This window comes from Saccostrea cucullata, unplaced genomic scaffold, assembly GCF_032062105.1.
Source record: "Saccostrea cucullata isolate Sc308-1 unplaced genomic scaffold, CSIRO_AGI_Scuc_v1 ctg4105, whole genome shotgun sequence".
Taxonomy (NCBI): Eukaryota; Metazoa; Mollusca; class Bivalvia; order Ostreida; family Ostreidae; genus Saccostrea; species Saccostrea cuccullata.
The window spans coordinates 1-17500 of NW_026931518.1; the positions used below are offsets into that span (position 1 = coordinate 1).

The 17500-nt window shown below is 34.4% G+C and overlaps 3 protein-coding genes across 3 annotated transcripts in view; 2 read left to right on the plus strand and 1 right to left on the minus strand.

Annotated features, from left to right (window-relative positions):
* Positions 1 to 8: 8 nt before the first annotated feature.
* Positions 9 to 1712, plus strand: LOC134232798 (uncharacterized). The gene is made up of 6 exons (XM_062714772.1): positions 9 to 134; positions 230 to 380; positions 477 to 616; positions 1073 to 1170; positions 1305 to 1482; positions 1597 to 1712. The coding sequence occupies exons 2-6, from the start codon at positions 355 to 357 to the stop codon at positions 1710 to 1712; spliced, it is 558 nt and encodes a 185-aa protein (XP_062570756.1). The 5' UTR covers positions 9 to 134; positions 230 to 354.
* Positions 1713 to 2614: 902 nt separating this feature from the next.
* On the plus strand, positions 2615 to 6917 carry LOC134232795 (fat-like cadherin-related tumor suppressor homolog). The gene is made up of 10 exons (XM_062714769.1): positions 2615 to 2727; positions 2888 to 3101; positions 3243 to 3549; positions 4129 to 4149; positions 4312 to 4370; positions 4729 to 4754; positions 4943 to 4996; positions 5143 to 5187; positions 6179 to 6675; positions 6776 to 6917. Exons 2-10 carry the CDS (start codon positions 2894 to 2896, stop codon positions 6915 to 6917), a joined length of 1359 nt encoding a protein of 452 aa, XP_062570753.1. The 5' UTR covers positions 2615 to 2727; positions 2888 to 2893.
* Positions 6918 to 10950: 4033 nt separating this feature from the next.
* Positions 10951 to 17500, minus strand: part of LOC134232796 (ankyrin repeat and LEM domain-containing protein 1-like) — a 20830-nt gene continuing 14280 nt past the window's right edge. Inside the window, exons 4-10 of the mRNA XM_062714770.1 lie at positions 16356 to 16434; positions 15716 to 15793; positions 13726 to 14832; positions 13225 to 13428; positions 12650 to 12771; positions 12283 to 12412; positions 10951 to 11566 (exon numbers count right to left, since the gene is read on the minus strand). Of these exons, the coding sequence (XP_062570754.1) occupies positions 11400 to 11566; positions 12283 to 12412; positions 12650 to 12771; positions 13225 to 13428; positions 13726 to 14832; positions 15716 to 15793; positions 16356 to 16434 (1887 nt within the window). The 3' untranslated portion in view covers positions 10951 to 11399. The remainder of the gene's footprint in view (positions 11567 to 12282; positions 12413 to 12649; positions 12772 to 13224; positions 13429 to 13725; positions 14833 to 15715; positions 15794 to 16355; positions 16435 to 17500) is intronic.

A 17500-nucleotide genomic window follows, 5' to 3' on the forward strand; every position in this document is an offset into this window, starting at 1 on the left:
TCTAGGAGTTGTAGTCATCACCAACAGTGAATCTGTGATAGCCACCTCCACCAATGGTACGGCCATCAAAGAGAGGCTCTCACTCTCTGCCAGAAAGAGGTCTACAGCTGACCTTGACATCTCAACTCCAAGTGGTAGGTTAATAAATAGTAAGGGAAATCTAACTTTAAATGCTAGGTTGATGAATATAACAGTACTTAGAATTAATATATCATATTTATGTATATAGGTTTAGCAGATGGACAATCAATCATTGTGACTAAGCTAACACAGAGAGATCTGGAGACCACATACAGTTCTGATGCCTCCACTAACTTTGTACCTTACATACAAGACCCAGCAACATCTAATGACATGGTCCAGAGACTTCTGTATAAGAGGTTTGGCAAAAACTCTCAAACATTGATTTTTTTTTCTTTTTAGAAAGTTTGGTCATTGCAAGTAGCACGATTATATATTTTATTCTTTATTTAAAGGTTTTATGGCCATGGTTTCTCTTTCTCCTTGGTTCCTCTGGGAAATGTTGAACTACCTGGCCCTCTTACCATGTCTTATCCTGATAGTGTGGGAAAAGTGACCACAGGAAACAGGACAACTTTAGTTCATTGGAATTCAAGTCAGTTTTCATAAATCTCTTTAAATAATTATTTACTCTAGCTTAAAGAAACATTTTTAGGTGAATTATCCAAGGAATTCACATCCTTCTGCTAAAAAGAAATGAACAATGAGTTACTATAAAACATGATTTTGGTAATGACCATCATTATCTCAAATGCTTCATATCCTGTCTGCATAGGTTAATGTTTTGTATTTATGAAGTTTTATGATGAAATCATAATTTCTAACACTAACACTTTTGAACAATTCTGGACACTCAAAATTGGTAGCAAGAGATTGCAGGTACTGAGAAATGTCAACAGCTTTATCCCAAACCCCCTACAAGGGCTGCTTTCCCCTTGACTTATTAGGGATTTCCACATCACACAGTCCTTAGAAACCCCTGACATTGCTGTAAATATCTGTTTCAAAAATATAAGAGAGTCGGTTAAAGAATGCATTTTTATATATCTAGATATGCAGTATTGGGAGATCAGTAGCAAGACCTGCACTCATCTAACTGCAGAGGAACAAGAGATGTATGATCCTAACACACAAACAATGACTGTCAAGGTAAATGTATCTCTGTGTTGGTTTCATTTGTTAATAAAGTTTAAAAAATTGTTGAAGATGATATGCTGGATTGCAAAGTATTTACAATTACAAAAATTTTGTTTGAATTAACCAATGCTTTATGCTATAATTAGGTATGTAGTACATATAACGTTGAGCCCAGGCCTGCTGAATCACGACAGAAGAGATCTCTACATCCAGCATACTTCAGCAGGGAGACTATGTTTATACTGGCAGATACCGCAGCATCCATTTATAACTCACCACCCAGTCTTATCAGTATAAAAGATGTAAACATTCTGGAGGACTCAGGTAAGCATACTAGACCGATTTCAACACTTACAAGTAATAATTGTTATGCAGAATAAATAAAATTATATTCATTGAAAAACTGCCACACTGTCAGGTTCTGTTAAAAACTTTTAGGAATTGTAAAATACCAACTAGAAGCAACAGATGAAGAAGGTGATACCATTAAGTTCAAACTTCAAGACAAAACTTTTAATCTGGGTGGAGCTACTCTGTCTTCTGATGGACTGTAAGTTTTCATTTTATTAATTTGAAGTCCTTTTAAGAGGTGTTCTATACTATCTCAGAGATATCTACTTTAATTTTGTGCCTATCAGATATTCTCTTGAACAAGATATTCTCTGATTATATTGAACTTCTTTCATACAAAGAAGAACTTGGTGTAAATAAGTTTAAGAAGAAATCAGGTGTTAAATGAGTTGATATTGTTATACAGGTTGATGTACACTCCATGTCAGGATTGTTTTGGAGTTGAGGACATTGATATTGTGATGTATGAGGAACAGAGAGACCCTGATATTCCTCCTGCAAACAGCACAGACACCATCAGAATCAACATCCAGGCTATCAACGATCCACCGGTCATCTTCCTCATCCACAGTGGGCAATCCATACTGCATGATGATCCAACAGAGCCTATCAGTGTAAGATTTTACTGATGATCAATTTTGAACATAAACTCAGTTAAATTGCATGTTTTTTTCCTTATTCCTGTTAACTAAGGGAGCTCACTGGGGTTTTATTGTGTGAAAACTACGATAGAGAAACTGTTTTAAGTTAGTTTTATATCATATATAACATACATTGATTTCAGTATACTTGCCAAGTTTAGGAAAAATCTTCCATCTAGGTATTTTTTTAGGGACCATCTCAAAATACTGGTACATTTACTTTAGGGTTATAAAAGACTATTTGCTCAAATTATAATATGTGATGAGTAATATTATATACAAGAAACACAAAATTCTACCATCTGGTCTCCAGAGGAGGCATGTTAAACTTAGCGAAATTTTTTATGCATCAAATAACTTGATGTTATAAATTTAATTATAGATTTTGCTGGAGGCTAAGAATGACTTTAATGTGGAGCTGTGGGATGAACCCTGGACAGCAGTACTTGGAGCTTACGATGTGGAATTGGCAGACTCACTGCATTTAGAATTATCTGGGTCTTCAACAGCAAACTTATCTCTATCTGATGAAGCTAGGAGAATACCATCAGTCCTAGGAGATTGTTCATTGAAAGAGGTTTGATTTAACATGATATTATGAATTCAGATGTTAGAAACACAATATTCCTGTTATTCTGTCAAATATTCTGTATACAGATGTGTCTCTCTTGTCATTCTTAAATTCTGTTCATTTTAAATTGATTGATTAAATAGATCTTATTTTCCATCAGAATCAGCCTTGTATGAGTAATTTTTCTGAAAATCTGCCACATCCTGCTGATAAACTATCATGGCTGAGTTACACAGTCCAGTTTTCACAACCACTGAACCAGTTTGGGAATTTTTCTGCAAACCTCTTTTTCTTGGATAGTGGAAATGGAACTTCTCTTCCAATTACCATCAAGTTTGGGCTGATGGAATCGCCATGTCAAAATGGTGGAAAATGCCTTGGTAATTGTTTTGAGTATTTTAATGACACATTTACTTGTGTACAGGTACTGCATTCTAGGGAAGAAAATGCACTGACAAAAACCTGTGCAATTTAATGCACATTTAAAAACAATTCTCTATTTGTACTCTTTTTATTTACAGCCACAGGTATTTATCCTTGCAATGACACCCATAGAACACACAGCTTTGATGCCTACTACAGATGTGAATGTCTAGGAGGTTACCAAGGGAAGTACTGTACCGAGGATATAAATGAATGTCTCAGTGATCCCTGTGTGGCACCCCTCATCTGTTATAATGAAATCAACCACTACCGGTGCGCATGTCCTCAGGATCAGCCTAACTGTGAGCTCCTGCCCTGGATGATAGCACTTATTGCTGTTCTGGTGGTGGTGGCGGTCGTGGTCATCATCGTGTTGGCAGTTGTGAGATATAAGGTCAAGAAAAGGTACATTATCACAGTACTTAAACATGTTTTTGATTAAAAATATATAATATTTTGTAGATAACAAGTTGTGTAATGTACACTGTATCTAAGTTTTAATTCAAAAGCATTAACTTACGGTACTCTGATGTTGATTATTCAAGCTTAGAATTTGTTGTCACTCGAATCACTCAGATGACCTTTAGCCATAAATGTCCTTTGTTCAGCATCCTTGTATTTCATACCATTTTGATCAAGAAAATAAGATGTGGCATTTGGCAAAGGTTAGAGCTCTGAGATAACACTATAGAATATTTGATTGAGTGAGAAAATGCATCAAAATGACATCAGAAGCTTGCAACACATCAAACAAAGTTTCAGTGTTGTGATAGCTATAGATTAAAAGAAAGAACGACAGCTTCTGGAAAACTGTTCAAAATATGGGACACATATCATTTTGTGGGATTTTTTTTTATCCTGCCATGATTCTGTGAAGGGGGTAAAAGTTGTGCTTAGCTGATATGCATAATACATGTATGTATGTCATGAAGTACTCCTATAAAAAGAAATAATTTTAAAAGAATCTTTTTATTTTTCTTGTAGGAAAGAACCCTATGAAAAAGAGTGAGTAAAATCAGTTTTGAATTATATGATAAAATGTAGACAATTGTGAATTGGTACAAGATAAATGATAAAATGCATGGTAGATTTGAAATCTTGTCACAGTGACTATTATTTTATATTGTGTTGTTGTGCACTTCATGTATTTGACAATTTCTTTTTCAGACTTCTTGGGTCACAGTCTACATTAGCTTCCACGGCCAGTCTGAACAAATCAGATGAAGGTAGATATTGCCATACTTGTTACCACTTATACCTTTGTTTCAAAATACCCAAAGTTGCATCCCTGTTGAATCATTAAGCCCTTTGTGTATCAGGTTTTATATTTGTAACTTCACTGGTTGACTTCATTTACAATCAATGGATAAGGGGGATTCAAATTACTGGTAGATCAAATGAAGAACCAACAAATATTCTGAGAGGATCAGGTTTTGATGAAATACAGATTTATTTAAGTGAATCATGAGGAAGACTGTGTTCCTGTTGAATATACTTTTTTGAGCACATTTACAGTGCCTTTAGAATTGAAGATGATCTAGGAAACTGAAACTTAAATGAAATTTGTTACATTTTCTATTTTAGGAGAAGAAGGGAAGACTGGGGATCAGGTAGGGCTGTCGAAAATACTTTATTTTTTTCAAAAATAGATAGGTTTATTTATCATGATATTATTTGTTTTTTTATTTCTTAACTCTTTTTGAAGAATATTTTTACAAAGTATTTCTGAATCTATAGTATATCAATTTTTTAAAAATATTCCTCCTTCATTAAATTATATTCTGTATTTGTATTGCAGTGCTCATCTGGAGTACTTTGGAAAGAACCAGAGATCATGTTTGATGAATCAGAGGTAATTTTTCCAAAAAAAATTAAAGCAATTTATATTTCATTTCAATTTGGAAAAAAACATATAAGAAATTTAAAACATGTCCTTATGGCATGAATGCCCTGTCAAGTGTATATATTTATATGTATTCTACCTATTTCTTTGTACAGAACTTTACTGAAGAAAAGGTTCCATTGCCTGATAAAAAGGAAATGGTAAAATTTTTTAAAAATCCTAGATTGAAAGATCCCGGGGGTATTATTGTTTTTGTCCTGTCTGTCTGTCTCTCTGTGTGTCTGTTGTCAACTTTAACCTAGCCCATGACTATTGAGTGGGTGGGGCTATGGCTTTCATATTCCACAGGTGTATTCCTTGTGACAAAACCTTTCTTTGGGTACCACCAAATGACCTCCTGACCTTGGAGTTTGGCCTTCTTTTAAAAAAAAAACAAACTTTAACCATGGCCATAACTTTTGAACAGTTGGAGCTAGGGCTTTCATACTTCACATATGTATTCATTGTGACAAGAACTTTCAGCTAGTATAAATAATATTTAACTTTTGAACTTGACCTAAGACTTTGACCCATTTTTTAAACAGTTTAACTTTGGTCATATAAAACTTTTGAACAGTTAAAACTAGGGCCTTCATATTTCACAGGTGTATCCTTTGTAACATGACCTTCCTTTGAGTACCAACACTTTTGACCTTGACATTTGGAGTTTGACATGCATTTAAGGGTACTTAACACAAACAAAAATTTGATGCATGGATCGATGTATATTTTTTGACTGATTTTGACTTGAAATGACATGAATAAAAAATCCCTGAAATATAAAGAAATCATAGGATTTCCTTGGTGCTTAAATATGAGATTTTGTTTTGTTTTCTTTATAATTCCATACAAAATTTTGCACAAATTTTTAACCTTATGACAAAATCTTATAAAATTCTACCACTATACTTGATGAACATTTTTCAGGTTACCAATTTAAATGTAAATCTATCAGAAATGTTCCTGATTTATGAAAAAAGTTTGTGTTATTTATCCTTAAGGGAATGCAACCCTCACTATAAGCTGCCATGCGGGTGATCAGTGTTTCACAAACACATCTTGTTTATTCTGGAATATAATTCACCATTTTCAGGAATTTTAAAATTTTTCCTTTCTAATTTTTTTTTAACTAAAAAACATTTATTAATGCAGGTTCCGGTACAGAATTGGGTAGAACAGAAACATGATGCTGATTACTACAGCAACCGCCTTCTGAAATCCAACTTTAAGCCTTTGCTACCAGTCAAGGATTCCATTGCATCAGCAAAACAGACCATCAAGAAAGAGAAGACGGAGAAAAAATCCTCATCAGGCAAGAAAACAAAGAAAGAAAAGGCAGAGCAGCATTTGAAACAGAACCTAAGAAAGACGACTATGGGCCCAACTAAACCTGCATTTCCAACTCAAGTGCTACCAGAAATAAGGAGGGCAGATCAGACAAGGATTCCCGGCTCAAATGATCCAAACCTGATGAAATCAAGTAAAGTTCATCCTGTTGATTATGACTTGAAACCAAACAAGACGACTGTCAAGCAAGACCAGGATTCTGTTGATTCAGCCCCTACATTACTGCATGACCTTACACCGTCAGTCATCAAACTTTGTGACAGACCCACTAGAGAGGAAACCCAGAGTCCCAGATTTGAAGGGTATGGTAGTTACCAGACACAATAAAGTCCATCCACTGAATACAAAAGGATCTGACCTGCAGACAACTTTTACTGATGAGAGCATGTCTGTTTCTGAGAGGGAAAAGAGAGATCTGATTGAGCTTGAGGCCAGCTCTAATAAAAAATGTGCCATTGAATTGGAAGATAATTCTGGAATTCCAGCTCAGTGTGAACGACAGTTCTTTAGTTCTCATAGACGTGTAAATCCTATCAAACTTTGAATTTCTTTCCAACTGATTTTATTTGCTTTAAAACTAAACAGCTTTAATCTATACTATCAGATAACCAATCAATATTTTCTCTTTTTGAAAAGATGATTATGAAATGTTCATTAATTTTTGACAATGTACCTAATAATTTTGGAGTATTTTAATAAACTTCATGAAATTCAGTTGTGTTTTGTTCAAGCAAGACAATGGCTCAAATTCAGCTATCATGCATGCATTCCAACAGCTTTATTAGGACCCTGCAAAAATTTGCATGTAACCAACATAATCTGTCATTCTATTCACCCCCAACTGTTTCATTTTTCGTAATTATTTTAATGAATAACCTATTTATATCCCCTGCAAACGAAGTTTTCGGGGGGGGGGGGGGTATGTAGGAATCACCTTGTCTTTCAAGCTGTGATTAGACTGAAACCAAACCGTCTGTGCAAACGTGTCCGGTCCATATCTTTGCATACTGAGGAACATTAGACTCTACAGACTCCACAGGAAAAGATTGCCCATGACTCAAGGGTGTGTCATGACCTTGACTCAAAGTCATTTGGGGAAGTTCAAGGTCACTGGAAGAAAGAAGTTCATAATTCGAGTCCGCTCTAATAAAAAATGTGCCATGAATTTTCTTATGGTTAAACTTGGTAGGTTCTCATATCTTTCTTATGGTTAAACTTGGTAGGTTCTCATTTCACATGAAAGATTTGCTTTAAAACCCAAGGGTGTGTCATGATTTTCTCTTGACCAAAAGTCATTTGGAGAAGTACAAGGTCACTGGAAGAAAAAATTCATAATTCGTGTCCGGTCCATATCTTGCTTATGGATAAACTTGGTAGGTTCTCTTTTCACACAAAGATTGCCAATGACCCAATGGTGTGTCATGACCTTGACCCAAAGTCATTTGGAGAAGTTCAAGGTCACTGGAAGAAAAAGTTCATAATTCGTGTCCTGTCCATATCTTTCTTATGGATAAAGTTGGTAGGTTCTCATTTCACACAAAGATTGCCCATGACCCAAGGGTGTGTCATGACCTTGAGCCAAGGTCATTTGGGGAAGTTCAAGGTCACTGGAAGAAAAAGTTCATAATTCATGTCTGGTCCATATCTTCATGGATAAACTTGGTAGGTTCTCATTTCACACTTAGATTCCTAATGCTGTATGGGTGTGTCATGACCTTGACCCAAGGTCATCTGTGCAAGTTCAAGGTCACTGAAAGAAAAATTATATAATTCATGTTTGATACCTATCTTTATTATGGAAAAACTCTGAAAAACCCAGCGGGGGGTATTTTGTCCTGTTCGGACTGTTCTAGTTATAATTCAGAGTATAGTTATGTTGAGCCAGAGTGTTTTTTTTTCATATTATGAAATTCATGGCCCCCGAGTCAGGGGTTCTAGGGTAAGATGGGGTGAATCAAATTGTGAAAATGCATCAATTCTGAAATTCTGGGCTATTTAAAACAGACAAACTAAGTGCATGGTTGCAGTATGATGAGCAAGGATATCATTTCCAACTTAGTGGAATTCATGGCCTTAAGGTCAGGTACTACAAGAGGGTTCTGTTGATCTAAAAACTTTCACTACCAGTCAATCACCCCGAAAATGAAAGTCAAATCCAGCATCAGATGTCTGTAGAGTGTCTGTCATGATGCATTATCCATGCATGCTTGGTTGGATAGGCCTCATCGTTTCTTGGTAATGGATCTGCTCCAAAAAATACAATCTGGTCAATCAATAGAAATATGCAGGTCAAATCTAGCATCTTATCAAGCATTTCTGGTAGTGATCATTGTCATGTTCTACCCCCAACCTTAGCTGAGGTGAGCTGTTTAACATTATTTTTAAAATGGGTGAATTAAAGTATATAAAACAATGTTTTTAGCTCTATTGGTCAGAGACCAGAAGAGCTTATGCGATAGTAATGCGTCCGTCCATTTGTCTGTCTGTCTGTAAACAATTTTTCAAAATGATACTCCTCCTAGAGTTTTGGTCTGATTTCAATATAACTTGGCACACAAATAGACTACATTAAGATACGTTATTCTATATATCAGTTTTTGATTTCAATGAACGGTGTTGTCGTGGTTACTAAAAATAGAAATTTCAGTGAAAAACATTCAAAATGCTACTCCTCCTACAGTTTTGGTCTGATTTTGATATAACTTGAAACACAAGTAGACTTCATTAAGACACATAATTCCATGTGTCAATTTTTGATTTCGATGAACGGTGTTTCTGTGGTATGCAAGTAGACTATACTAAGATACATAATTATCAGTTTTGTGTTTTTAATTTTGATGATTGATGTTGCCATAGTAATTTTAATTGAAAATTCTATAACATTTTATTAAAAGCTACTCCTACAGTTGTAGTCTTATTTCAATCTTGCCATAAAAAGAGATTTAATCAATAATCATTATACTATTTATTGTTTTTGTAAAGTTGAAAGTCCCAACTGCTACTTTTCTCTTCCTTTATTTTAAGTACAAACCATTAGAGCTGCAGTCTCGAAAGAGACTTCTGGTTTTATTTACTGTTGGCCTAATGTCCTTACTTGCAGGGATATTTGTGTGGACAAATAAAGACAGGTTACATCAAATTCTCTGAAAAGAATTGAGTAGGAGTATTACATACAAGTCTCTAGAGCAAGGAAAAGTATCAATTATTGATAAATTTATTATATGCACTGTTTTAGAAATCTAACAACACAGAATTAACAATGAAATCAGGCATACGATACATAAAAAAAAAACTCTAATTAAAACATGCTTGTAGAATTAACAGAGAACAACTCAAACAAAACAATATCAAAAGCAACAAATGAAAGACATAACATTTATAAACAAATGACACAACTACTTATCACATACAGTTATTACATAGAACTGGAGGACAATACAAAAGTGTTTCCATTTCAATTCAAGTAGAAGTTCATATTATTTATAATAAGCTTATTTATATCAAAAGCTAAAAGAGTTCCCCCCCCCAAATAAAATTAAATACTTTAAACTGTGTTAGTTGCGAAATATAAAACACATCCACAAGGTCTACACTGAATGTATCAATTAAGTACAGTAGTTAATACTGGATTGATAACACATCAACATACATTGAATGGATCAAATTAGACATGCCTCTTGCTAAAACACAAGAAGGAAATAAACACCAAATTCAAAGGATTTGGCAGAATTTTGTCATGTCTTACTATATTAAATTCATTTCAAGACATTTCGCTGTGCAATAAACTGATACTGAGCTCTACTATTAAACATTAGTCTGTGAATCATTTTCAAAAGAATTTTGTTTCATACATAAGAATGCAAAATCTTTCTTTTAAAATTAACACTAGTTCAGCATGTCAGACTGAAAATTGCACCACACATCAAACTTGCAAGTACAGAATATCTGAATTATTTTATTATCAGGAAATACTTTGCGATTTTAAATTCTGCTTATCGGTGCCATCTGCAAATTTTCACAAAAATTGGACAATTGCAAAAAATACACAATTTTATAGTAAGATGTCGTAGACAATTCCTTACAACATCAAAAACACTGATTATCCTTTAAAAACAAGATTTACTATTACGTAACTAATGGCTCAGCAAAAAAATATCTGAATCTCAAAGTTCAAACAAAATAAGAACAAGTAACATTTTAGCTGCCTTCTTGAACAAAATAACTTGTCCATGCATATTCACAACATGAACTTCATATAAAAGTTCTAACCACAGAACAACACATCATGGTAAATGTCATATGTTCTAACTACAAATATTTACATTACATTAGACATTTTCCTTAATACAGACAGTATGTTGCAATTATAATTCAACAACATTCAGAGCACCAATTTATGTGTATGTGATGTGACAATTACAAATTTGTTGCCAAAAATATAAGTTAATGGATGTAACAATTCATGGCCCCATACAATGATTATTGTTTCATATGTAGTACATGTAATCTGAAATACTGGTTATAATACACTCATACATGTACATATTTTTCAAATTTCTTCACCTTATTGATTGGTATTAAAAGAGAATCCATGCAGAAAGAAATATAAATCTGGTTCATGCTAAGCATGTCAAATTAAAATAAAAATACAAATATATACTGCTTTTAAATCAAAAAAGTATTTCACTGAGTATACTTCTAATGATTCTGGAATTTGATTATGCTCAATTGAAATACAATTATAATCATGAAAACAGCTCAGCTGTAACTTTTGAATGGTAGACAATTATGGAATGTTTGAGAAAATGAGTACAGGGGGTAGTTATGAAGTACTTTTCTTTAGTAAATGGTATAAAAATGTCAATATAAGTATCACATGTCACTTTTTTTGCAATTTACAAATCTATAATTAACTTGAGATTAGAGTTACAACACTATTCAAAATTTGTAAGCATGACTTGTGTTAATCAAAACCCCAAATTGCAAAAATTAAACCTTCAATACATCACCAAAGTCACAAACAGGTTTATTTCTTTATATCTCCTGGAGAAATCTGTCTCTCTCCCTCACCAAGAAATATTTGTAGAGCCTTTCTTAGAAGGAAGACCCCAAATCGCTGACGGTTTTTAATCGACCATGATGTGGCTGGACCGTAGACATCTCCCCTTTTTATATTTGTTAATCGAGGTAAACCTGAAATAAAATGTTCTTTTGTTTATAACAAATGCAAACAAAACCAATATTTTCAATTAATATTTTAAAATTTTATACACATCTGTCAGTAAATTGGGAGTGTGAAACATAAGATGATGTAAGACTGAAAGTTGCAAATACATGTTCTGTACTTCTGATAGACCTGATACATACTGAACAGATACATGTATCACAATGTGATGTCAATTTTTCAGGGGAAAATGAATGTATTTCATGAACATATTTGTGGTTTGAACTGGTTTTCCATAGAGCTAACATTAATTGGGGAGGGGGGATTAAACTGGGCTGACTCCTAGATTTTTTTTTCTCAACAAGTTATTGGTCAGATGTTTTCTTTTCTTTTTTTTTTTTTTTTGAATGTAGTGGACAACACCTAAGAAAAACTCCTTGATCAGCAACAAGTAAGGTTGGAGTTTAATTATCAATATTAACAATGCACTATTTTCCAATAATTATATTCTTACTTAAAATGTACACTAATGTGTAAGCAGTATAAATTCAAAATTAACTCGGAAAGTATTTTTCTCCTCTTCTCAAATCTTTAAAAGAAGTTTATAAATAATTTTTCAGTAACAAAAAATATTAAATCATCTCTTTACTGGCAGAAATGCCAGTATTGGGAGGGGATTCTCTACATTTTGTAGCTCAAGTGAACTATATGAAACTAGTTTCCATTAACAGAATCACTGACTTACCTATGGCATCCACCATACAGGCCTCTCTTGTGTATGCCTCCACAGGGATGACGCTCTGAAAACAGTGCAGGGAAACAACTCCTTGCCCATCATTCCAGATGTCCAAGATATGTTGGACCTTCTTACCAGCCTACAAAATACATCAATCTGATTTCTCTAAACAGTTTTACTAGAATGATTTGCTTCCTTATTTTGATCCTAAGAACATAACAGTGTATGGCACACTTATTTGAATTTATAAACCATTTAACTGAATAATGAAGACAACTAAGGCTAGCTCATATCTTGAATGATTAAGAAATCATTTCATAAATGTTCATTCAGTTTTGTTGTTCATTGCATTTGTACTTTTGTTTGTTTAACTTACTTTGCCCAGATTATTGTTCATGTGGGACTGAGCTTCAAAGAGATGACAGTATGGTCGGGACCGCTTGCCTTTGCCGATGTAAAATATAGCACCAACAAATATCTTAAATGTCTCTAATTCACCTAAAAATTAAATATAGTAATTATTACAAAGTACTGTAAACCAACTTTTATTCGCGTGCGAGAAATTTTCGCGAAGTTCGCGACAGCCTCTTCATCGCGAATATTTCTCACAGCGAACCAGTCATAAAGGTCTCTTTGTCTATTAACAACAGATAAAAAGAGGCTTCATCACGAAAATTAATCGTCGCAAACTAGTTTAAGCTCGGTAAATTGCGAAATAAAGTCGTCGCAAACAAAAATTGGTTTACAGTATTAAAATAAATAATCATAAATTCTTAGTGGTTGATATATATTCTTCTGATAAGATCAAACCAAAAAATAGAGCAAGATAATTAAAATCAGATGCTGCTAAAAACTTATCTGACAGCTTTGAATTACCTGTTTCATCATTTATATTTTAAATTCTGAATTTCACATAAAGCACTGATCCTGTATAACTGAGGTAAGACTTACCAAGGTTATCTGCCCTGTTGGGTAGGTCCTGAGTGATCCGAGGATCCAGTAAGAGGTAGTTAAAGGAGGATTTCAGGGCCCCCTCCCTCCAGGTCCCAGACAGACTCTTGTCATTAAACACCTTAAACAGGTCGTCCTCCATCTCCCGCAGACCCACCATATCAAAGTGTCCCTCAAAACTATTAAGCAGCACTGACGGGTAATCTGAGGGGAAAATTAGTTATAGAATTGCATGGTTCTATAACATTATTTGAGTAATAACAAATGCACTTTTAATCAAATCTTCTTTTTACATGCTAAGATACAGTAGCTAGTCAATGAGAGTGTATTCATGAATGTTCATGATCCATGTAATATAAATGATACAGTGTAAGAAAAAGATGAAAATGAAAACTGGAGACACAGAATTGATAGAAGTATTAAGATGTATTAAGCAAAAATTGCTTAAAATAATTATCATCAATTGACAAATCTTAAATCTAACTGTAATTCAAAACACACCTGGTAACTTCTTCAAAATCCCAAGCTGGCCCCCTTGTAGATTGGTTTCCAGTTGTTTAAGTCTTGCTAGGTATGTCTGCCTAGTAGACGGAACAACTGGTCCAGGGTTGTCCCCTAAGCCCTTTAACTTCTGATGGATTTCTTTATTAGACAACACATTATTTATGTCATCTGATTTGTGGGAGTAGTGTTTCCAGTCATACAGTTCTGTCTTCTGGGAGTCCACTGTTGACTGGCTACAAATACTGTTGCTGGATGGACAGCCACTACTTCCACAGAATGACGATAAAATATGTTTTTCTACCAGTTTGTTACCGGTGTCTGGATCTTCCCAGTAGTGAATTGTGGACTCTGCGGTACTTGCCAGAGATATGGTGTCTATGCTGTATGGTAGTGTCTTGTTGAGATCGTCATATGGATCATACAGTTCAGTATCTTCAGAGTTTCCTGACTGTTCAAGAGTGGACGAACAAGAGTCAGTGGCTGATGGAAAATTTTGCTGATGCCATTGTCTGACAAGTTCCTTCTTACTTGGGGATTTCAAGGCAAGACTACTTAAACTTTTAGCAAAACTGGGTTTACTTGGAGCACAAAAGCTGTCATCTGATGTCAAAAGGTCGCTCAGGTTTGCTGGTAGAGAGGACGGTAGAGCTACAGGGGGTGAGAAGACTTTCCTCTGGTTAGGAGATCTGACGGTCTGAATAGAAGATCTGACGTTCTGTGTAGATTTGAGGTTCATGGCACTGAACTGCCTGAGAACATCATTATTTTCAGGACAAAAGCTTTCATCTGAAGTCATCAGATCACTCAAATTAACCGGGTAAAATGGCCGTGGAGAACATCTCGGTGAAGTCTTTTTATCTTTGAAAACCTCATACACATAGTTTTCACTGTTTCTGACACTTTTTCTTTCCTTGGTCTTGTCTTCCTGTCCAATGTCTGTCTTTGGACTAATGCTTCTGAGTGCATTTCTGTTTTGGTTTAAACAAGGACAGTTCTGCTGTTGACCACATGCACATGTGTCCAAGTGACTAGTGCAAGTAAGAAATGACTCCTCTGATGTCAGAGTGTCATTTCTCCTTCCTTTGATGTCAATGTATGGATGATCTGTAAGGAAAAGAAACATTTAAAAATAAGATTTAAACTTATAAAATCAATTATTATAATACAGGTATACATATGGTAGGCATACTTTTTTCCGTGGGGTCATAATTCCGCGGAATCTCAATTTCTGTTTAATCCGCGGGTAGAAAATTACGCGGATTTTCTCGACTGTCACTATATGCCTTACATTTATATTAAGTATGCTTGGACAAATTTCCATGGAAATAGTGTTAATTAATACCACGTGAAAATAAGTACTTCTACAGTATTCAAATTTAGGTAAAGCATCTACTATAATGTAATTTATGGCACGCCAAAAATCACAAAAATGAGCTAAACATAGTTTCACAGTCGATAAACTAGGTTTATCGGTTGTAAACTATAGTTTACGGACTGTAAACTATAGTTAACAACGTTAATCTATATTTTACATCGTAAACCATAGTTAACGTGATAATCTATATTTCACAACCGTAAACTATACTCAACACTGAAAACAATCATTTATATCAATCAACTATAGTTTACAAATGTGAATCTATGTTTATCAAAAAAATCTATTGTTAACGCTTATTACAGACAGATAAACTTAAATTATCATTCGTAAACTATAGTTAACAACCGTTAAATATAGTTTTACAGATGAAAACTATACTTAACGAATCGTTAACTATACTTAACGAATCATTAACTATAGTTTACGGTTTGTAAACTATAGTTTACAGTCGATAAACCTAGTTTACCAAATGTGAAACTAGGTTTATCTCATTTTTGTGAATTTGGCGTGCCATAGAAATTTTATTAATTTTTATCAAATAAAATTTTACTTTATCAAAGCTGCTAGAATTTCCTATTTAAATAAAATATGTTGAAAATTACTAAGTACCTGGAGATGTCACATCCATGCAGTACGTATTCTTCATTAAAAGGTCTTTCATGGTACTTGAACTTGAGTCCAGTTCTTCTACAAGATGCAATAAGTTTGAATTATTCTGTAACCATTCTTGATGTCCTCTTTTCTGTGATGGCATCCTGGCAATGCCAGGGGTCCTGACTCCTGAGTCAACAAGTTGCCGTTGGACCCCTGGCATATCTCATTAGATATTTTAGGGCTTGCTTCCCTCATTTAGAAGCACCATCAATTAAAGCTTTCATAAACAGAAGATAATGTAAATAAAAAGGATTCAATTGACATCTCAAATGCACATGTTACAAGTTGTTTATCATAGAATGGTTTAATGTGATTGATTAAGAGATAAGAAAAATTATTCAGATTTTTAATTTTTCTGAAAGATGTCGCTTCAGTAGCCCATGGATATTGAATGAAATATGCCAGGGGTCCTACGGCATTGTGTTGACTGACAGCACCCCTGGTATTGCAAGGATGATATGATGGAAATTCCCACTTCAAACGTAATGAGAATCAACAATTTGTGAAGAGAGTCAGAATTGAAAATGTAGCTTCTTAAAAACAAGTACTCGTTAATAAAATTTTATTTCATTTATCTAGAATCTAAATGAATTACCTGACATGTGTGACTTGATTGTGTCCAAGCATTCACATTTACTGAATTTTCTTGCACTACCAAATGCTGTCTCCCCATCCTGAAAATAAAATATCATTCATCACTACACTTGTGTTAAGAGATAAACATAATACAGTAGTGGTGTAATTATTGACTAACAAGGAATCTGTGAGCCAATGCTCACTAGGAATATCCCCGCTCTGATGCGATTAACACTATCATGTTAATATACACAAGTTCAATTACGGACAGATGCACCGAAAAATATGAAATTGACATCAGATTCATATCAAAACTAGTGCTAATTGTAACGGGGACCGTTACAGATGTTCCCCAAACGCTCCCCAACTCCATTTTGGTGCCATATTCCATGTAAGCTTTATTAAATAAGACAAACTCTATGCATTTGAGATTTTAACAATGTTTTCCCAGAAGTGTACCAAATTCATTCAAATTTTAGCATTGCACGCGTGTGCATGTGGATGCATGTGCGTAATGACCATATCATCTTGTCTACACAATCTATATATTTTTATATACTAAATATTAAAGTATTTAATCCAAAAGTGTTAAAAAATACGCTTATTCAGGTGTATTTTTGATTTTACCCATTTCACGTGCACGCACATGCATACATGAGTATGGTGACCATACCTTCTTGAAGAAGTCCATAACATCTATCTATGCTCTCAATCCCACCCCATTTAGTTGAAAACCAAGGGAGTTATAGCTTTTTAAAGTTTAAGCCAATCAGATTGCAGCGCACGTACACGCACTTGTATGCATGTGCATGTTGACCATACCTACTTGTAGAAATCCATTATTTCTATCTATGTTCCAAATCCCATCCTGTTTGGTTGAAAACCAAGGGAGTTATAGCTATTTAAAGTTTAAGCCAATCAGATTGCAGCGCACGTGCATGCACGTGTTTTCATGATAATTGCTATATATCTTGCTGTAGCAGTCTTCGCCAAATTTTTTTTTCAGCACATGCCCTTCGGGCAGGTGTGATCCCCAATTACGCAAGCCCGAACAAATATTTACATGCCCAGAATTTTATCAATTTTAAAGTTATAATATTATTCTTATTTGCCTATTCATGCCAAGGAAATGACCTGAATCCATTTGTCTCGCCATATGTTTTC

What these genes read in the sequence shown, in the direction of transcription:
- LOC134232798 (XM_062714772.1), top strand. Translation starts at nt 355, where the DNA reads ATGGTCCAGAGACTTCTGTATAAGAG. An exon ending in CACAAACAATGACTGTCAAG is followed by an intron (nt 1,171 to 1,304) that starts GTAAATGTATCT and finishes TGCTATAATTAG; the next exon opens with GTATGTAGTACATATAACGT. An exon ending in AAACATTCTGGAGGACTCAG is followed by an intron (nt 1,483 to 1,596) that starts GTAAGCATACTA and finishes AAAAACTTTTAG; the next exon opens with GAATTGTAAAATACCAACTA.
- LOC134232795 (XM_062714769.1), top strand. Translation starts at nt 2,894, where the DNA reads ATGAGTAATTTTTCTGAAAATCTGCCACATCCTGCTGATAAACTATCA. An exon ending in TCTGAACAAATCAGATGAAG is followed by an intron (nt 4,371 to 4,728) that starts GTAGATATTGCC and finishes TTTCTATTTTAG; the next exon opens with GAGAAGAAGGGAAGACTGGG. An exon ending in TCATGTTTGATGAATCAGAG is followed by an intron (nt 4,997 to 5,142) that starts GTAATTTTTCCA and finishes TTCTTTGTACAG; the next exon opens with AACTTTACTGAAGAAAAGGT.